Source organism: Gavia stellata, chromosome 3, assembly GCF_030936135.1.
Source record: "Gavia stellata isolate bGavSte3 chromosome 3, bGavSte3.hap2, whole genome shotgun sequence".
Lineage (NCBI taxonomy): Eukaryota > Metazoa > Chordata > Aves > Gaviiformes > Gaviidae > Gavia > Gavia stellata.
In genome coordinates this window covers 98,171,890-98,193,955 of record NC_082596.1, presented here as the reverse complement: position 1 = coordinate 98,193,955, position 22,066 = coordinate 98,171,890, and the positions used below count along the sequence as shown (strand labels likewise).

The window sequence follows — 22,066 nt, the reverse complement described above, 5'->3', positions numbered from 1 at the left end:
ACTCCCCGTTCTGAATTCTCAGTTTGCTGGGCAGGCTCCAAACAGTAGCATCCGTCAGTGAAAATGCTGCCTTTCTTTCCTCGGGCTCCCTGAAGAGATTACACGCCCACCAGCCAATACTTTGAGTCTACAGTATTTGATTTCTCACAATTGTCCCTCCTGCCCCAAAACTCCTACTCATCCACCATGATGTGACCAGCCCAGCCTAGAGCAAATTCAAAAAACCAAACAAACAAACAAAAAAACCCCACCACACAATGTCCTTACGAAGAGCTGCTCAGCTCTTGTTGTATAGTTCTAGCACAAAGAGTGTGGTGCATTTTGATAACGCAGGGAATTAATTTAGAAAATTGGTTTTCTGTCAAGTTTATCTTTGTAAATGTGAGCAAACTGTTTTGTTTTTCACTGACAATCTCATTTGGATATTATTTTTTTAGTGAAATCCTAGCAAGGCTTTCTTTATGTCACCATAAATCTTAAGGTTTTCTTTGTAGTAAAACCTTTGTCAGTGTATTTGCAAAACCACTATTAACAATCTTGCAAAAATATGTGAAGTATAAAACCGGCAACACATGCAAAGCACAAATTACAAAAAAACCAAACTCTCCTATCCCCTTGAATGCCTGAAGCTTGTTGCAAAACTTCATGGATGGCACAGTGAAGGTCAAGCATGTTCACACAAGAGATTTTAGATAGAGAAAATGCTGTTAAAGGTTGTTACTTTTTGAGGCCAGTCTTGCCTTTTCCTTGGTTAGACACCTATGCTCGTACAGCTCCATGAAACAGCCGGAGTTACCTTTCTGATCAACAGCAGCACCGCACATCCCACTTGATTCTTACAGTTTTCGCAAGCAGATCTGTTGCACCAGGCTCCTTCCTCACCTCCATTTCCTCCTGTTTATTCTGATTGTGCTGCTAATGAGACACTTGTTTCCTGACCTCTGGCCTCTTGACAGCCTCATGCAGCCCCTGTGATGTTAAATGAAATAAGGCACAGCAGCAATCCAGCAATCAAACCTGAAATCAACCTCTGCAAGCTAGGTGGGCTTCATTAGTATTTGTTTATTCTGGGCAGCACAGGAGGGAAGGTAGAAGAAGGGAGGTATCACGCCTGGTGTTTGCCCAGATTAGAGCGGCGCACAGGAGATGGTATGCTGAAATTTGGTGTGAAAAAACCTGTATCTTTGCAGTCATGGTAACAAAGCAATAGCTGCTTATGTTTCTTGATTTACAGGATCTGTAACTAGTATCAAGATTTTCAGAGATGGTAACATTAACAGCTGTTCAACATCTGGCAAACCTAGAAGTTAAGAGGCAAGAAAAAAGAACTAAAATGATGCTGTTCTGAGGAGCTGGTGGAGTTGTCTGTAAAGCCCAAAGATCATTTGGGGACAGAAGTCACTGTAGCAGCAAGAGAAGAAATGAAATGAGAAGAGTAAGAGACTGAGAAAAGAGATAATTGTGAGAGCTTGGAAGGGAAGGGCTGGGTTTGTTTGAGGAGCTCATCAAGGGGGGACTCACAACGAGGGAGCAGGAGCAGGCTCAGTCAATGCAAATGGATGATGGAGATGGGGATGTAACAGCAGTTCATGGAGGTGAAAGCAGGCACTGGTACTGGAGGCCAGGAACCTCCACAGCTTCTCTTCATTACCTTCTTCATCCTCCAGCTGTGCTTCACTGCTTGCCCTGTAAGGACTAGTCATGATTTTGTTCCACTAGAAGGGTACCTTATCTTTTCCTACTGCTTAAGTCTTGCTATTAAAAATTCTTGGGTTTGTAAGAGCCCAGAAGCAATCGACAACCCATGAATGCAGATAGCTTCAGATCTCCAGACTGAATCTATCAAAAGCATCATGGCTTTTTCACTTGAAAATGCTGGTCATCATTTAGGCAGGAGCACTCGGCAGCCTGAAAAGGGTGGATAATGGGATCTATAAAATAATTTGACTCTCGATGGGGAACACAGGTATTCTTGGCTGGCTTTCACTGGGGGCCCTACCAGGCAGTGTGGGGAAGAATCCCACGGTCTATAGGTCTCTGAGCAGCACAGGAGTAGAGGGTGTATATAATGCCAAGGGCATACTTGGAGGAAATCTCTGTCCTCTTGTGTAATAGCAGTGACACAGTGAAATGAAAGCTTTGTTTAAATGCATCTATTTCATGGCAGGTACCCCAGTAAACACATGGAAGGCTTGGTCCTTTTTGTAAATGACTTATGTAGATAGATAAAACTTATGCCTTTCGTTCGAAACACTCCAGTGTGAACTGTTCTTGACAGAACTGTTAGCTGAGTCCTTCAATAGCTGTTTTCTTGGAAAGGGGAGGACCTTTTTGGGAGCATTCTCTTCAGACCAATTTCTCCTTTTACTTATTGTGTGATGTTTGTTTCTATAGAAGTAGCCGCACACTGGATGGCTGGAGTCCATCCTTAACATCCCTCTGATGCATCCTCTTCAAAAGCATCACGGTGCAATGGATTAAAAGCATTGTATAACTCAATCCCTGCAGACACACGTGGTGGGGCTAAGAGTGGCAACCTTTTCTCTTTGATTCTCATGCACTGCTAGAAATAAAGTAGTTTTAATTGCTTCATAGTCCTAAGGTGAAGTCTCCCATTAGCAACAGCTACTGTTATCTTAAAGATGGTAATAGCAAGCACTTGAATAGCACTTTCTGTCTTCAAAGTACTTTGCAGATATTCTTTACTTCTGAATTAAGGATGAGTTTCTGTCCCTTTCAACACTTTTCCAGTGAGATGAATGTTCAATCTGCCGTGGGAAAGAGACAAAGCTCATGACTCCAAATTCTCCACTGGAATAGGGCCATGTTCTGCTGTTTTGTTTTCGTGGTGTAAAGTGGCCCCAAAGGACGTATGGCTGGTATTGCTTCTGCTGGTGGAAGGCTTCAAGCTATATGAAGTCAGAAGCCTGTAGCGCTTCTGCCTTCATACAGCTAGTGTGGGGGGTGGGCTCCTACCCACCCCATGAGCTTCAGCCCTGTGCACCATGCATGATGTGAGGGGCAGGGGTATGGAACTGGCGCACAGGTGAGCTCCTGGCTCTGGAGAAGGCTGGGGATGTGTGCGCATCTCAGCAGCAGCTCAGCCCCTGTGTTGTGAAGAGCCGTTGTCAGACATCCCTCATCTAGCCTTGCAGACCCAGCCCCGTTTCAGTGAGCTTCTGTGCCCCGGGTCGAGGGAAGCATTCATCGCAGAAGATGAAGCCGTACATCCGGCATTCGTATCACATTTCCTATCAGCACCCGGTATCTCGTAGGGGAACTGATGATCCAACTGACAGAGACTGGGGCCCCCAAACTGGGAATAGCTGAATGACCACGTCTGAAGGAAGAAGAGGCTCTGTCCTGTCACTGGCACCGTTGACAAAACTCCCATTGACTCGGGAGGAGAGTATGAGGAGGCCCAAGAGTGTTGACTTCTGATGTCATCTCCCTGGTTTACTTTGTTTTCCAAAGACCCCTTTGTGCTTCTCTCCCTTGCTTTGTATTCTGAATATTCAGACCATTTCTATACTCAGGGTCCCCATTTGTAATTAGATTGCGTTTGTTGTGACCCTGTTACGTACAGGTTGACTAGCAATTCATGCTGATCCTTCAATATAAGACTTAATAAAAGCCATGAAAGGAGGAGGATGGAAGTGAGGGTGTAGAGGAGGAGGAGGGCTGCTATTGTTCCGCCCTCGGTGCTGCCAAACCATCCCTTGTTTTTTCTGTGGACTGTCTGTGTGTTCAAACACTGTTTGAACAAACGGGGCACAGTCAGGAGGCTGGCGAGAGGGCAGCGAGAGCGTTAGCTGAGTCTTAGCTAGAAATACTTGTGCAAGTCAGGAAGCAGGCATGGGAGGAAGGAAATTAAGTGGAGACATCTGTGTAGCTTAGCTTTCAGCAGCTCTGCCTGGGGTAGGGATGGGAGGGTCATGCCTAAGATGACATAACGTATTTTGTCTTTCGTGACTTGAAAACAGAGGAAACTGCGAAAGCGAAGCATGGTCTGTGTCACGCATGGTCCGGGTGTACCAAGTACATAATGGAACAGTGTCAGTGCTTTCTGCTCTGCCTTTCACACCCCAAAATAACTCTTCAAGACAGAGAACTGAGGAGAATGTGATATGGTCCAAAAACTGATCTTGGACTTTTTTCGCAGACGACTGAGCCAGAGGCCGACTGCTGAAGAATTGGAGCAGAGGAACATATTGAAACGTAAGTCCTGATACTGCTGACATTTCACCTGAAGCCAGCTAGTTTGGGTTAGTTCAGATGATTATTAGGTGGTTTTTATAAAACTTCAAGTATTCTGTATGTGCATCATTAATAATAATAAAGTGCATCATAAATGCAAATAAGCGTGCAAGTCTGTAGCAACATCTAGAGCTACAGAAACAATTCTTTAAAATCAGAGCCTGTAAATTCACAAGAATGAACAATCGGGGGGGGGGGGGGGAACCCCAGATGTTGAATCTCTTTTGCAAGTCCTGTTCCAAACAGAGGGTCAGTCATTCTGAAAAACTTTTTTGTGGCTCTTACACAGATGAGCATCCCATTATAGGTTAGTAAAGACATTAGGGCATGGCTTGATTAGTTTCCTAAAAATCTTTACAGCACTCTAGACTAGGTGGAGCCTTTATTCTATTAAAAAAAGAAACCAATGTGACTTGGGGTTATTTCCCTGAAATGGTCCCCTGAAACTCTTCCTTTAAATCAGCCAAAAACTTGCTGGTAGATCCTCAAAATATTAAATGATGTTTTAAAGGGACAAAATACCTAGAGAGCCTGGTCAGAGTTAAGTTAGTAGATACATTGCCACCAGCTTCAAGGGAAGCAAGACTGAGTCTAGCAAGAATCTTGTAATCTCATGAATGAATAGGAAAAAAAAAAATTACAGTTTCTCTACTCACATTGAAGTGGTTTGAATATAAAAATAAAAAAAAAAAGCTGTTTATCTAATTGTTGTTACTTTGGAAACAGAAAAAAAAAGAAATAAGTTATTCCCTTTTTAAGTTAGTAAATCCATCATTCCAGGGAAATTAAAAAAAATTAGTACAGAAAGAAGTATTCCTAAATGGTACCTTAAAATACTACAAGACTCCTTAGGTAGGTCCGTAGTTTACCTTCTCTTGTTGTTCAAATAACTGCATAGTACAGTATCATAAAAATGTGGTAGCAGAAGGTTAATTCTCTGAAAATTAGCAGAATTGATTCAGTACTTCAAAATCAAATGCCTAGCAAGTTAATGATAGTGTCAACACCCAGCAGGTTTTTTTCATCTGTTCATGTTATTACGCGTGGCAGACAAAGAGAAAGAGAGAGACACCACTGTCAACGCAAAGAGGAGAAAAGATGGGACAGCAGAGCGGCGTGGGCGAGCCCAAGGCTGCTGGGAAAGGCATTTGTTTGGGGCCAGCCCCCTTTTGATAGCTGTGCTCCTACCGTCTACTCCTAACTCCCATGCCTGGCAGCTGCAGAAAGTCAGGGGCAGAAACTGGGGAAACAGGTGGCCCATCCAGATGTGATTGTCTCATGGGGGGGTAGCAGAACAGCTGGAGGAGGGGGAACCTGCGACATGACGGATGCCAGGCTCAGGCGAGGAGGGACAAAGGCCAATTCTCTGAGCAGCTCATGTTCTCATCCCAGCACTTGCCACCAGCATGACCCAACATGTGTCATGCACCACCTGGCACTGGTTCGTGACCAGTAAACACCACCCTGGCACTGGTGAGGGTGGCTGGGGGCAGGTGGGGGTCTGCTTTGGCAGCAATGTTTGAACTGGCATCAGCAGCGAGGCAGCATCTCCAACACTGGGTGCCTTGCAGAGATTCCTAAAGGTCACGTTGCCAAGCGCAGCAGTCACGTAGTGACCTGAAGATGTCTTACATTTCAGAGGACTTATCCCCTGAGTCACACTGGTTTCTTTTTGAATTGAATAAAGGCTCTTAAATAACATGGATGTGTTTGAAAATACTACCCTGAACCCAGAACTATATTGTGTTTTTGTAGCTTGGTTCCTAAGCACAGATCTGCCCCAAAACACGTGTGTCTTGGTAGACAAACAGCTTCATAATTACAGGGGAAAGTAATGTAGTGTTTCCAAGACATCTCAACTTTTGGTGAAGCACAGCAGGAAAGGAACAAACAATTAAAATAGTTACATAATTTAAAAAAAGAAAGCATTAAAAATGCTTCACTCTTAAGCAAGTAAATATAAATAGTGTCTGGTTTGTACAGCATTGCTTTGTGTCCTTTCCCTAGACTTCTGAGAAAAAGAATTATAACAAATATAATGGATCATAGAGAAAAAGAGACATAGGAAGCAATAATGAAAAGGGTGTAAATTCTCTGCATAAGCAGGTCAAGCTTTTTGCAAAAGCCCGGTTCATAGCACACACACGTACAAAAAAAAAAAAAAAAAAGAAAACCCAGCAAGCTCCCAAGTAGAGTAAATAGGATTTCCTCTGCAGTTAAAGCTGAAATCTCCTTGATGCAAATGTCATGTCTGGTACCATGATGTTCCTGTTACATGCGTAACCACATTATTGCCCATTCTGACGGGAAGCAATGAGGCAAAATGCGGTTGGACATCCAGTCTTTATACATGAAGTGATCACTTTGTAGCTCCATGCTACTGCAATAACTACAAGATGGTCACCTTTATCGAATTGCAAGGGCAAAGCATCCATTGCACAAGTTCCAGTAAGATTACAGCAGCCCCAGCAAAGAAACCGAAAACAGGGACAGTGGTGCTTGAAGGGTCCTTCACTGAAGTATACCCAATTCACTGACTCCTACTGAAGTCAAAGGCTTGTAGTGAGAGGAGTCCATACCTGCAGGGTTAGTGTGAGGACTGAAGAACACTTTTTGCAATTAATGCTTGCTGGCCAAGTTTATGAAGAAGGATGCCTGAATCCCCCTCACGCACCACCCCCGTCCCACTTCTCAGATGGATACAAGTACTTCAGTTGTCAGCGTGCTGGTACATTCAGAGTTGCATAAATTCCTCACAAAAATGGTGGCTAGGTAGGCTCTGAGGGACTCAGACTGTACTGGGCGACATTTCACACTGGCACAGAAATCAGCCCTGAAAATCACACCCACACCCACCCACCCTCACACACACAGGTCTAGAGAAATGGAGCATGTCCTGAACACGAAAGATAAAATAAAGCAACAGATTTTTAGCTTTGCAAGGTTGTCATGACTTAATTAACTTTAAAGAAATAGCTAAAACAAAGTCACTTTCTGGTTTCAGAGGAGAATGTATTCCTAATTCCCAGCTTTTACCTGACTGAGGTCTTCAGCCTGCCTGGCTGTCTCTGAAGGTGGGTGGCTGGGCTGAGAAGTGAGGGGGAAAGAAAGACATCATATGCCAAGTACAAAAACGAATGACCGTAATTAAGTTTTATACATAAGTCCTTGGCTGCTTGCAGTTCTACCCTGACTCTGTGTGGGCTCTGTTTAGCACTGTGTCTCTCTGGCTTAATTTTACAAGGATTTATTGGTGGCTGTGCTTCTGAGAGTAGGCATTTGCAGGACCAGCTCCTCCAAATTTGAGACACAAAGAGAAGAACGAGATTGCTAGACGAGCAATTGCTAGAAGAGAACCCAGCCCGGTAGGGACAGCAACCATTGAAAGAGGAAAAATATATTTATCAGTGTAGGTATTCCAATTATCATTTAAAAAGCCATTTGTGACTTCCTGCTGTCTTCTGTTCTTTTTACTCCAGTATCAGTTTCCTTCCTCCTGAAAATGTAAGCAGTATTTTTGATAAAATGGCATTTAAAGATCAGAAGCGTATTGTAGAACATCATAACATTGACTGGCTCTTTGTCCACTTTGGTGGAGATTTCCCAGTCCTGCTGAAGTCAGTGAGCAGTTGTGATAGAGCTGTCAGCTCTACTGTCCTGAGCAGCGAGACACGTGGCTTCCAGCCTCCCCCTCCTCTCTGCTCAGAGACTTCTGTGGTCTCTGAACCTTAGGTCTCCTTTCTGTGTGGGGAAAGCCCCAATTTTGAATGCATTGGTTTGAAACGTTGCATCTCCTCCACTGTGGGCAAACTTCCGTTGGGTTAGGACCTCCTCATATTATTTTGGGCTTGTCCCAGTTGGTTAGTGGGAGTGCTGGCCTGTGCTCTCTTGGCTGAAGAATTTACAGCTGGCGGTTTGGTACTGGCACTGCCAGGGGTGCCTGCTTCTCTCACAGGATCAGCGGAGAGGAAGGTGGGATTCCCCCTTGGGTTGAATTCAGTCCAAAGTTGGATAATTTAAATCAAGCCACCTATCCCAAACTGGCCTTTGAGGTACATATCTCCCCTGCAGAGTTATTCCTGCCTGAGGTAGTCCTATCTGAGTGAAAACTGGATCACACCAGGGACACGGGGTACTTCTTGGAAAAGCTGATGTTTGCTCTCACCCGTTATGCACGGGCGTGATTGGAGTAAGGAGCACTTCAGCCATCAACAAAGCAGTGGAAACGGATCCTGACTGATTGAGGAGCTGAGTACCTAGAAACCTGGGCTTTTTAGTGACTTTCAGTACAGTTCGGTGGAAAGATATGCATGACAGCCTGCTCCTAAGTTGAAGAAGAGTTAGTATACTCAAATGTTATCGTCCTCTTGAGGGATAATTGTTGAGGCTTGCCCTGGTAAGTACTTGTAACGTGATCTTTTGGATTAATGTTGAAAGTGGATTGCCCTAGGATGTGCTTTTACACTTCCGTGTGATGCTATAAAGGTTCATGATGGAAGGACACTCTCTCCTTACTCTGCTCAGGTCATGAGGAGTTTTAGATTTTGCCTGGCACCCTTATTCTGAATTTTTTTTCCACTCTCGCCAAAGAGTAGCTGCAGAGAAATTATTCTGTAGATGGGGGGAAAAAAAAAAAAAGCATGTGTTTCTTTTCCAATCATTGACCTTGCAGCTCGCAGAATCCGCCTGTATCACAGCTGAACCCCCTGAGGCCGCCAGGCCTGTGGGCAGGGAGATAACGGTTTCTGAAGAGCTGGCACGCTGCCGGGCCCTTATAGATAGCGACACGCATGAAGAGGTGCCAACACAGGGAAAGAAAGGAGGCTGTAGATGTTTTATGAAGTGTGTGAAGAAGTGCAGGAGCTACGGATCGAGGAAGTTCACCAGCCCCAGAGGGACATGCTGTGCATCAGAGAGGTCCTGAAACATTAATATGCTGATGGAGAGGCTTATTTTGTTGCATACTGTGCATGCCTGATGAGTCCACAGCCTGAGATCCTTGTAAATCTTTTACAGCCCGCAATGAGCAAGAGGAGCAGGAAGAAAAACGAGAGATAAAGAGAAGATTAACACGGAAGGTGAGAAGCAACTTTGATCCTATTATGGTGCTAGTGTAACTTTCTCCCTACTGCAGAGCTGTTTGCCTTTTTCCTTTTCCTCAGCACCATTTTCAAAACCAGAGTGTGAAACAAGTCTTAAAAGAAATCTTTAAAAGAAATCACTGATGTTATAGGGTGCAAGTCCACAGACAGTGAAGGGAACCGCTTTGCAGGCTGTTGCTGGTAACATTTTGAAACTGGACAAGAGAAAATCTAGTCTTTATAACAGAAAGAGCTTTGAACAGTGAAGGATACAGAGCCTAGCATTGGTCTAACCCTGCTCTCTGTAAATGTAATGGCTTCTGCAGCATTACGAAGCGAGAGCAAAGTTAAAACAGTGCTGATTGCATTTGAAGAGTCCACCTAAAACAGCATTTAATTGAGAAATAAACTTTTCCTGGAAAAGGAGATTGTCACTTGAGGCATTTAAACTAAATATAGACAAGCACTCGCAAAATGGTGTATAGGGCAAAAAACAATCTTGTATTGGCAGGGAAGGATGAATAAAACAGCATATTTGGTTTTGGGTTTCCTCCCATTTGAAAGTCATTTACTCTTAAAACTGAAGAACAGGCATTTCAGATACACGTGTTCAGTTTTGCAGCTGGTGCAAATGTCTACAGATGCCCCAATATACATAGCCAACAATCCATCCTGTTATTGCAGATATAAACTTTATTTCATCACTGACATATTTCCCATCTCCGGAGCTGGAGAAAGCCCCCTAAAAACTCACATGCCTGCGAAGCAGCACCAACCCCTTCCTGTACATTTTTAGGTGGCTTAGTCTTTTTGACCTATGTGATCACAAGCCTTCATGGTATAAATAATGACAAGGAAAGGGCTCTAAATATACATGCAAAGGTTACATTTGGAGAGCTGGACTGGTTTATTTTATGGTTAAAAATCTCACGCCTTAGTCTCAGTTCATGTAAATCAGCAGAGTTCTGTCACCGACGGGGGGGATACTGCTCTTGTCTGCAGGAGCTAAGAATGCGGCCCGGGGAGCTCTAATACAATTTTTTTTAAATACTTAAATTCCTGACAACAATGGCAGGGATGGTCTCACATCCCCTCGTAGCACTGCCTGAAAGAAAAGATCCTAACTGCATTGCAGATGTTTCATGGGACTTACGCTCTGCGCAAAGGTTAGAAATACTGTTTCACCAGGTTTTCGATTTCCCTCTACGTTGAAGGGTAAACACGTACAGGAATCCAATCCAAAGCTTGATGCCATTTGATGAATGGCTGTAATAGATAAAAAGCAAAGCTACCCATAGCCAATCTGCTGCCTAAGAAACGGAGGCTTGATAACCCAGCCAGCATTATCACCGTGCGGTTCCCGTCCTCTGCTATTTTGTAGAAAAGGTACAAAGCACATGAATTGTCTCTTGCAGGCAGAGGCCACAGCTACTTGCTAAACTAAAACTCTCAGTCTGCCATAGCATTGCAGCAGTGTCTGCTCCCTGAAACCTCAGCAGTCTTCTATGAGGTTTCTTTCTTTGACTTGGTTGCACTTTTAAGTAGGAACAACGGCAAAAGCAGCGTCAGTCCGAGCCCCTGGCAGTCGGCTCTTTAACATTCATACCCTCGTTCATGGTCACGCTCCTTTTAGCCTTTTTTGGCTTCTTCCCTAGTAAAGATTTTTCTCCCCCACCTTTGTGAGGTTGGTAGCAACATGACTTAGCACTGTTTGATTTTGATCATCTTTTTAAACCATTGTAAATTGTTCTAGTGACACACTGTCATTTTAATGGAAGAACCACAGGCCTGGTCTAACAACAAGTTTTGTTTTCACCTACCAAACATACTGTTACAAAAGCTCAGAAATCGCTAGAGGAAAGAAGTGAATAAAGTGTGCAAGTGAATAGATAACAACTAGAAATGCCAACCACTTAGTGAATCCTGCAAAAATTGTTGTTATTCCCCAGCCCTGTCTTTCATGAGCGTGTCCCAGATGTGTCGTTGTGTCTACAGCAGAGTGGCAGGCTCCTTCTGTCGATTTGTACTGAAGTCTTATTACCAAAGGATTTTAAACCTCAGATCAAGCAGAAGTTTAATTGAGCACGGCAAGTGTTTTGCCCAGCAGACCTTTCTGTTTGCACTGAGGTTTAATGCACACACATGCCTACAGGGTAAATTCAACATAAGGAAAGTATGCCACGTTGCCTCCTTCTAACCATGTGTAGTTGGTAATAAGAAGGGAAGGGGGTTCTGCAGAAGCCGCTGAAAAGACTTTCGACCTTGCACTATAGAAATTGCTACCATCCCCGATTTTTTTGGTGGCGTTATTCCAACTCCAAGGAAACAACCCACTTCATCTATTAAAAAGCTGTTCTTAAAATTCCTTCAGCACTGACATTTTGTTACAGTATTATGATGATAAGTTGTAACATGACATGCTGTAATAAGTAAGATTACCTTGCTAGGTCTAGATGCCTTATTAAAGTCAGCAATAAATATCCAGTTGAATTCATCATCTGGACAGGCAATTTCTAAAAAAAAAATTAAAAAAAATCAGGTGACCTATAGCAAGCTGCCCCTTTAAGCACTTTTCATCCTCTCAGACTCATCTAACTCCAAATTAACTGGGGATAGGGAATAGCTGCCATTCAAAGAACAAAAAGGAGGCAAATGCTGCTTGGTACAGTTTCTCTGTAGCTCGTGTCCCTCCTGCCCGAGGAAGGAGAGGTGAAGTGTATTTGCCTGTCACCTGAGATGCCCATGGATGGGTTCTGCACATCCAGCCACCCCGTGCTGCCTCTCCCTGCCACTCGGGGCTCACCAGGCAGCTTTGAGCGGAGGGACGTGTGGATTAGGAGGGGATTTCGCTGAGCACTGGTCTTGGCTCCCAGGCCCATTCCAGGAATATTAATGCGCAGAGGCCCGCTGGGATAAGTGTAGCAGGCAGGTCCCCTCCCCGAGGAGGTAATTCTGGGCCCCCAGGAATTACTACCAAGAATTTATCCTCTCTGAACCGTGGTGAATTTGGCCGAGCACCAAGGCAATTAACACAAGCCTGAACTCCCCCTGAGGATTTCCATTACAGAGACAGAGTCGTAGCCTGGATTAACAGAACACGTTACAAATCACTTGCAAAGAGGAATAAAACTCTTCTTTTCCTACCTTCTCTTGTCTTAAATAGCATCATGCTCCCCATTCCCCAGAGCTGTTTACAGCTTCCTATCCCCCTCTGTCAACAGCTAATTTTTCCCGGAGTTCTAGCTCCAAAACTAAATATCTCATAGCTGTAATATCAACAACCAAAATGATGAGGTGTGGCTGTTTCTTAAAATCCATACAATGATCTGAAATCTTTGCTCCCATTAAATTCCTGCCCTGGTGGAACTTAAACACTCTGTTCACTGGTGCCTCACTGGGAAATGTCTTGCTGTTCAATCTTTTCTTTGATTGACCTCCACTGGCTTGCATCAGCACAGGCTGTTCAAAATAATGAACTCTTGAGAGAGGTGGGACTCGTCAGAGGGAAGTCAGAGGGAGGTGGCGGGGAGGGAGAAGGTCAGAGAAGAAAAAAGGTTAGCAGCTAATTTGGATAAACTGCATTTATAGTCAGAGGGAAAGGTCTTCGGGGCATTTTCATGCTCCTGTCTTACCACAAAAGGTGGGGAACGAAGGAGAGAGAGGGTTGTGTGCACAGCTAGTTAGGATTTGTAATTTTTCACCTTGGTTTCTTCCTAAAATAACCACCATAACATTTTAACAAGGTAACAAAGCAGGCAACGATGAAGTGACAAGACAACAAGCTTCATTGTGACTGAAGTGGAGCAAACTCAGCATTTTGCATTTGACTAAATCCCAAGACCAGACTGGCAAGAGTATGTCCCCCTCCACTTTACCTGGTGGCAGTGCATGGGTTTCTTCAATTCCCATGCCGAGAACAAAGGGGTTTGTGTTAAACCTTTCCTTGCAAATTCACTTACTATCAAAGCTTGAAACATACCCATTTTTATCTCCAGTGATCCAGAATGTACAGAGGAAGACTTGACCTCCTGTGGCGAAACATGGGAGATCCTGTCCTCATTTACACTGCTTTTGCATTAACACATATCCACTTACTTCGAAATGGATTTTTGCCCTGATTCATACCCAAATAATGAGGTCACTCGCCATAAAGTTATCCTGCTCCCTCAGCTCACAAATCTTCACAAACCGATAAATAGAAATGTATGTGCCCAGGTGGCACACCACAAAAAGTCTGGACATACACATGCACATCCCTCTGACATTAACAGAAGTAACTAAAAAAGGGATCCAACTCAGTCAGCAAGATCCCTTTCTCCCCATGTGGACCACCACCGCCTTGTGCAGGCAATTGCATCGTGTCCTTTTACTGTAAGTTTCGAACGTGTCCTGTTCTTTCTGCCTGTTAGAAGAAGCAGAGCTCATTCTCGGGTGTTGCCCAAGAAGGATTGTGTAGCACTAAGCAATTTTGACTTAAGAGACCGCAGCTCACAGGTTGTAAAAATAAATCAAGGTGAGATCTCAGGTGAGCTGTGCCCTTACCGTGAACAGACATTGAACTGACACCTACAGTGGGGCTGCTCAGAGTCTGTTCGCAAAGCTGTTTTCCCAGCTATTTAAGAGTTAAGGGTGCTCTGGGTAGCCCAAACATACTGAGAGACCCTCATACTTAGCAGCTCACAAGAAATCTTGGCAATGGTATGAGGAAGAGGCAGGGCAGTTTGTTAACCGTTCAAATAATACAGCTTTAATTAATTGTTTTTAGAAAACCACTCAGTGTGGTTGCCCTCTCTTTTCATTTAGTATGATCAGATCAGCACTGTGGTTTAATATACTGAATATTGTGTGTGTGCATATTTATATATGTAAAAATATGTATTTATATATGTAAATATATGTAGATTTATGCCTATACATGAACTGTGTGGTATAAGCTGTGGATTTCAGGACTGTCTTTCACAGTCAGAGCACTGGCACGAGATTCAGTGCATCTTTTTTCTGTTCATAGCTCTGCCCCAGGCTTTGGGTCACCTTGAGCTGGTTGCTCGGTCTCTGTGCTTCGCTTGCTCCAGCTGCTCTGTGGGGATGGAGACACCACTCTGATGGGTGTATAAGTACCTGAAATTGCACTGGTTGTAGGTTTCTGAAGCAAAGGCAGGGCATCAAAAAATATTACACAGTAATAGTTGTATGACTTCAGAGGAAGAGAAGAAGCAGCTTCTAGTCTGTCTTACGTTCAGGTGTCACCTAAGAATGAAAAATGCACATTAACACTGAAATTTCATAATGTGCTCATGCCCTTGACATTTTTTCACATATAAATCACTGCACTATTCTTCACACCCACCGAAGGGTTACAGTGTGTTTCAGTGCTGTAAAATGTGCGGGTAATGTACCTAATTTAGGTTTTGTGCATTGCGAATGTGAGAACTTACCTCAGATTTGTCTCATTTCATCATGTGGCCCTTAACATTTACTATCGTTTCTTTGATTTTAAGCCGCACCCAGCGCACCAAGGAAGCCAAATTAGCTGGTTAAGACCCAGTGCAGCATTGAGGTAAATAACAGCGGTGAATTCACGTTGCTAGCAGAAGTACCACTGCCTCTGTGGCTCTTGCGCTCTTGACACCGCCTAGACATCAGCCTGGCACGGCATGCTTCAGCGCATCCACAGCCACCTGCCTTCGCCTTTGTACAAACTTGCTGATCACTTAGATTAGCACAAAGGTGAAAGCCAGCTAATGTCAAGAGCTGCCAGAAGCTGTGAAATAGAGCCAGTCATTTTGTGAAAGTCCTCTTCCAGCTTGGAAAGCTTATAGGTGCTCCTGCTTCCCTTGTAGCCATTTAGAAACACAGAGTTTAATTCACAGGTTTTCATATTTTGTTGGTGTCATCGTACTCCATGTAATAAGACATTTTATTTTTTAAAAAATTCCATCCTAATATGATATTTTGTTGGTGTCATTGTACTCTATGTAATAAGACATTTTGTTTTTAAAAATTCCGTCCTAATATGAAACAACATCTAGGCTACGTCCTAAAATGATAAAAGCTGAGAAATATACAGATAATATTGGTGATTCATCCTTAATTCATGCTGTTGTGAGAAAAGAAGTAGTTTATGCAAGCAAAGATGGCGTCTCACCCTTATCTTTGAAATTTTGGGGTGTAGTCATAATATTATTTCAGCATAAAGATTCTCTATTCCCATAGTCAGGGGTTAGATTTTAAATAATCTGAAGCAAAATTCTGCTGTGCTCTCTGAGTAATAATGCATCAGCACTTACAAATCTGCAGCTCCTAGCACTAGGGCTGCTAGAAAAACCCAGCAATTTGAAATTATATTCAAGATGAGTTCTAGAACAGAGAGAAGCCTCACTCACAGCATAACTGAGATTATACTCCAAGCATGGTATAGCAGTTTGGTTTGCTTGCTTTTGTTAAAGCCCATCTGTTAACTGCGGTGTGTATTTGGCTTGCAGGTGATTTAGGCGTAGGTATCAGGGCTGCAGGCTGAAGAGGCAATTCCGTTCTGCTAGAGTGAAAAAAAACATTTTTAAATCTATACGTGTTTCGATCTACTTTGTTGTGCCCTCTGGCTTTTCTGACATGGTACTCTAGCTCACAGATAGGTTTGCCCTGTTGTCTAACAGAATAAAAAAGGTTATGCCTGCTGTGTATGCATTTTGATTTTTAAAAAAGGTCCCCAAAACCTGTAGCCTGAGTTCAGAAAGGCATGCTCCTTGTTAATCCCACTGCACACATGCTCTTCGACTGACCTGAGCACGGCTGGCCTGAACGTGTGTATATAAAATGGGACTTTTCTTGGGAAACTCTTGGAAGAAATAGAGGAAGCTTGTAAACGTGTGACAAACACACACAGAGAAGCTCACCCCAGGAAACGTCATGCCTCCCATAGAAGTGGGTGGGTGTGAGAAAACTGTCTAGTTTTAAGATCTTGGCAATATTCAGAAGTTTTGGAGTTGCTCTTTTTCAAACCAGCAAGGAGTTTTTCCCCTATTAAGTGTTGTAATTTACCCTGAAATGGCTATGGAGGCAACACATGAACTGCCAAGCTGCAACTTGACTGATGTCCTAGGGAAGGGCGTTACACGGCAGCAGAGAGTTGAGCTCCATGCCATGAACAAGCACACAGGGATTTAAATACAGAGGCAGGATGGGGTGATGGAACTATCTTGCATCAGCAAGGTGGGATTTCAAGCATGTGCTTCTCTTTCTTGAGATCTTGCAAATTTTTCACCCTCCACTTAGCATCCTGGCTCTTTTGAATCTTAATTCTCCCTGGAAGATGAAAGGCAGGGAACTGAGATACTTATTTTGGGAGGAAGGTGGAATTGCATGTCAGGATCCAGGAGCCTAAATACCTTTGTAGAATAGAGTCTGAAGCATTTTATGAAACACTTAGACCTTTCACTATCCTGAAGGGTGAAGTATTGCAAAACACACCTCTTTCTAGTGAGTGGGAATAGCATGACAGACTGTCTAGCTAATTGTTAGCAGGATATTATTTTTTCTGATCTATCATGATTACAAATGTTTCACTCTAATAGTGAATCTTTTGCAGCTGATGTACAGCCACATGCACATACATATGTAGCACCTTCTTCAGAAACACTTTCGTAATTGCTTTTGACATTAACCAACATGCTGTGCATCCAAGGAGAACTGATCCCTGAAAGCCAGTTCCTGTCCCTAGCCACGTAACTGGCTGTACCATACAGGGACTACCAGCACACTACTGTTTCTAACTTGAGAGGAGAGTTTTGATGGTGGCTGCCTATTCTGCTGTGGAATTCGAAAGAAATGCTTTGGAACAACAAAGATGCTTTCTTGACATGATACAATCCACCCTTGCAATTTTTTTTTTTCTTGGCCTGTAGTATGCGATGTAAACTGTTAAAAGGCAAATACGCTGTGACACAAAATAGAGCTGCAGCATACAGTGAAAAGTTCAATGAGCAATAGTCATCATCACCCTGCCTGCCTGGTCTGGAGGTAAGGACAAGACTGCAGAATATCAGAATGGTAAGGAAAGTTGTTTGTCACCTTTTGCACGTAATTCAGGGCAGGATCCGCTCGGTGCCTTTGCCCGACTCTTCTCAGGCTGGAGAGCGTGCAGCCTGTGCAGGTAGTTTTGAAGTTTGGTGCAGTAGGAGACTTTCTTGCATTACATCTCATTTCTGCCAAGGGTGACCAACCTCAGCCAGGGACTGGGGTCTCCAGCCACAGCCACTTCCGAAACAGCAGTGGGCTGCTCCGGCAGCAAGGTGGGATGATATTCAAGGTGCCATAACAAGAGGTTATTTCCCAAGTAGCAATTCTGTGAAAGGCTGATAAAAACAATGGTACTGGGAATGTCTGAACCCTCTGATTATCATAACGATGGTTGTAGTAAAATAAATCCCCAGGCAGCGCTCCGCAAGGGAAAAGTGAAGTCCTGATGTCTTTTTCCACTCCTTCCTCAAACCTGCAGCTGAGTCAAAGGCCCACGGTAGAAGAGCTACGTGAGAGGAAGATCCTCATCCGCTTCAGTGACTACGTGGAAGTGGCAGACGCACAGGACTACGACAGGAGGGCAGATAAACCCTGGACACGACTCACAGCCGCCGACAAAGTAAGTGGAGCAACTTCGGGAGAGCCAAGATCTGAATAGCTAGAGCATGTCGCAGCGAACAGCATCCCTCAGGTCCCACAGGTCCCATGGCTGTCAAGGAATAAACCTGCACCTGAGTTCCCTTCCCAACACACCTGTGATTTCTTCCTATTCACAAGTTTTGTTGTTTGAGTCATAAATCTTTGGCCAGAAGGCTCCTATATGTGTGGAGACCAGGAGCAAGCCTAGCAGCATTACACCACTTAAACAGAGAGGGGAGAATATCAAGCCCTTTGAGGAAAGGTATTGAACCCTGTTATTTGTTTGTTGGTTTTGGTCTTGCCACATAATGCTGCCAGCTGAGAGCGCCTGCAAGACCCAGCAGAGCAGTGTGCCAGCAGCATTTGCCAGAATTGCTATGCCAGGACGGAGCAGGCCTGGGTGCAAAAATGGCAGCAGGTCAAATAATTGGCAAAAGCACCTCCCACCGAAGCCAGGTAACTTCTCTCTAGTGTGTTACAACAGGGGTGTTTACTCAGGATTTTTGCCCCGTGCCACAGAGTATTTTAAGCACTAAACTGAAATCGCATGAGCCCTGCAGATGAAGAAAAGCTGTGTATTTGGTATCGAGTGCGCTGTCCTCCGAATGCCAGTGGGACCTTCACTAAGTGGTGTCTCTGGTGGCAGCGCTGGTGGCAGAAGAGCTAAATTGCTGGGGAATTAAAACAGTCATATCCTGAGGGTCTTAATGGTGCCTCAGGAAGAAGACTAAAACATTCTATGGCCACTGTAAGTAAAGAGGACTATGAGGCTGATCAGTGACTCCCATGCGTTAGTCACTCTATGATGCCCATATAATTTTAAAGACTTTCAGGTAGCTGACTATTTCTTTGCTGTGGGACTCATGCAGTGATGGAGACCATGATGTCCAGTGTTTAGAGGCAGAAGCAGGATTCCTGGCTGTGCCACTCAGTTACGGTGCTCTTGGTTTTATTCACAAAGGGCAGCCCATTCTACTGTATAATTTAACCAAAGGACTTGTATAGTTTTGTGACCACTGGTTTCCTCCTTGACAGAGGGCTTTTTCAGTTTAGCTTTGGATAAGTTAATGTAGCGTAAACTGATCTGAAAAAAAGAAAAACTTCCTCTGGACTGTCCACAGACCATAATATACTGGGTTACATTAGCTTTTCCCATTTTACCTCACCACATGGAGAGACTTCAGCTGAGAAAGGAGAATATTTAGTGTCCAGGGAGGTCCTTCCTCATCCTGTGTCTGTGAAAAGGACAAGTATTAAATACCACTATTAAATGTAGCCTGATAAAGAATTCATCATTAAGGCAAAGTACTTTGAGGTCACTTTTTCTTTTTTATAATGCATGTGCAAAGTCAATACGGGAGCAAAGGGCTTAATTTTTCCAAGTGAACCTTCTCTAAGCAAAGCAGGAGAAGAAGAAACTTTTGTCATTCTAATATTAATGCCCCTTATGGCATAAGGAAGCAGATACATTATTTTGGGGGGTTGGGTCATATGGGTGGTATTCTGATTTCAGATGACCTGTTGTTGTGTCCACTGTTGGAAAAAATAGCCAGACAAATTGGAAGCAACTCTACCATGTCTGACAAAGCTGCAACATGCTATAAAAGATTATTTTTCTTCCAGAGCTTTGATTCAATAACTGTCTTCATTGGTCAGCACAGGCTAGATTTATTGCAAAAATAGATTTTAGTAATGGACTTTCCTGTTTGTCAGTAAATCTTGCTCTGTGGGCTGGATGTAGGGAACTGCCTTCAGTCTGACTTCATCTTTACTAGGTCTGACTGTAACAGGAATCAAAAGGGCACTTTTAAAGCTCTCCAACAGATGAGGGATGTGGGGGGGGAATAGTTTTCAGACTTTGTGGGAGTCCCCAGCCGAGGCGGCCGCCTTCGCAGTCACTTAAGCAGCAAATTGGTCTGATGAAGGTAGACCCTGGAGTTGCTGCGTAGCCATCGCTCTGTCCTTATAGATGGAAGCAGAGCCTGACAGACATTTCTAAGGCAAAAAACCCCCACCAAAGCTGTGCTAAGCAGCACAAGGGGGCTTTTCTGTAGATCACACTCACAAAAACTATCACTTGGGGGTTGTCAAGGCAAAGGTAGTTGGTGACTGGATCAGTGGCTGTTGCAAAAGGCCTGTTTCAGGCTCATGCTGTTCATACTGGTTTAGATTTACTTCATTGAGAAAAATTCCTGACAGACACAAGTACCACTGACTGGAGCAGCTACTTGTAGCCACTGATGCTGATTTCAGCATCACACGGAAAGGCAGTGGCACACGCCTTGGACCCGTGGGAGCGTTTGGCTGCAGCAGCCGCCTTGCACATCCTCTCCGTACACTCACAGCGAAACGCACTTGTGAGCTACAAATATCACAGGGCTGTCAGAAGTCTTGACTTTGGGGTTTGGGACGTGAGTCACTTCTGCTGAGCACCCTCTCCAACACGAAGCTGAGTCCCTCCAAGTCACCTCTTCTTATTTCTTTTTATTCTTCAATATTTTTCTTCCTGGTTTTCTTTTCCCTCATGGCCAAACTGCAGAGGCTGTAGGTAAGAGGGTCTTCTGCAGGTGCTGAATATGGCCACCTGTGGCTAGTTTTCTCCTGGATTAGTGTGTTGAATGGGTTCAGTAAATGGCACAGCTGGGTCAGAAGGGAGGAGGAGGGCGGAGGGGCACAGCCCGAGGCAGAGAGGAGGGCAGGGAGCCCGGCATCCCTCCTTCCCTCCCAGGTAAGCTCAGCCACTTTAGGTAACTTCACCTGAGGAAATTCAGGACTGCATAAGGGTGGGAGACATCTCAAATATGAGTCTGGCAGGATCCAGGCCCAGTTTACTCACAGTCCAGCTCTGAAACAGATTGCAGTGTGAGAAACTCTGGTGCACATTTTTTTTTCTCATGCTTATGCTAATTTGAATTTTGTACATTAAAGTCTTTATACAATAAGCCAGAATTGGGTTCTGTGTCTGCATTGTCTACGGTATGTTTTCAAACTGATCCATTCCACCAAAGCATTTATCTCTTTGCTTTATGTGATTTAGAACATGTTTATCTCTGTTCCTTTTCACATTTTGAAGTCTTTTATGTTTTTCTTTCTCCCTCTGATAATGTTATCTATCATCTGCTTCACTTTTAATATACTGTTTTGAGAACAAAGTGAACCTATTTGGATCTCTCTCATTTGTACATTTATGAGTTTATTTGTCCTTTGCAGGCAGCCATTCGAAAAGAGCTTAATGAATTTAAAAGCACTGAAATGGAAGTTCATGAATTAAGTAGGCATCTAACAAGGTAAGCTGAGATGTATTTTTAAGACTATCAATGAATACTGTTGTTTTCAAAAAAAAAAAACCCTAGCAGCTGCTTCTCCAACACCCACTGAACACACCATGAGGTTTAAACAACATGTAGAATTACAGGCTGTAAAAGAAACTTGCACAAACTCATGTTCCTTCATTACATGGTGGTACGCAGCCATGTGCTGTCTGTTTAATAAAGTGTAACCTCCTTTTATTTTATTTTTTTAAATCATCATGCTCTAGCTACATGTCTGTTCTCCTGATATCAAAAGTAAATAGTGTTGGTGTCAGAAGGAGGACAGGGAATGCTCGTAGAGCCAGTACGTAGCAAGGTATGAATGAGCATATGCTCAAACCCCGCTGAGCACGTGGCTGTTCCACACTACGTACGTCCCACACGCAGATCTCTCAGTCCTGCCCTCCATATCCTGCCATAGGCGATGCGGTGGGGAAATAGCAAGATCAGCATTATAAGAGAGGCGCTATTTTTTACATTTTTAGGCTTTTTTTTAGTTAAAAAGGTAGAGACTGAGTGAATTATCCATGACCCCAAACTAACCCTCCCCTCTGACAGGCTCCGGCAAAGACATGCTGGGAGGTCAGGGCACGTCCCCTCACATGGCCTGTGCTCAGTCTGCTCTGGCTTTGATGCTGAGATGAGCTGAAGTCAGGTCTTTGCAAATCAACGTTAACCCCCACTCACTGTTAGAGGTTAACGAAAGACAAGTGTTAGGTATTGAAGGCAAGTGAGAGTGAGATCTGGTGCAAAACTGGAGCT

At 43.8% G+C, this 22,066-nt stretch overlaps 1 protein-coding gene across 1 annotated transcript in view; it reads left to right on the top strand.

The window, feature by feature from the left end:
- PHACTR1 (phosphatase and actin regulator 1) overlaps positions 1-21,284 on the top strand; it is a 306,757-nt gene extending 285,473 nt beyond the window's left edge. Inside the window, exons 12-15 of the mRNA XM_059815260.1 lie at positions 4,163-4,218; positions 9,274-9,335; positions 17,833-17,973; positions 21,204-21,284. Of these exons, the coding sequence (XP_059671243.1) occupies positions 4,163-4,218; positions 9,274-9,335; positions 17,833-17,973; positions 21,204-21,284 (340 nt within the window). The remainder of the gene's footprint in view (positions 1-4,162; positions 4,219-9,273; positions 9,336-17,832; positions 17,974-21,203) is intronic.
- The last annotated feature ends 782 nt before the right edge of the window (positions 21,285-22,066 follow it).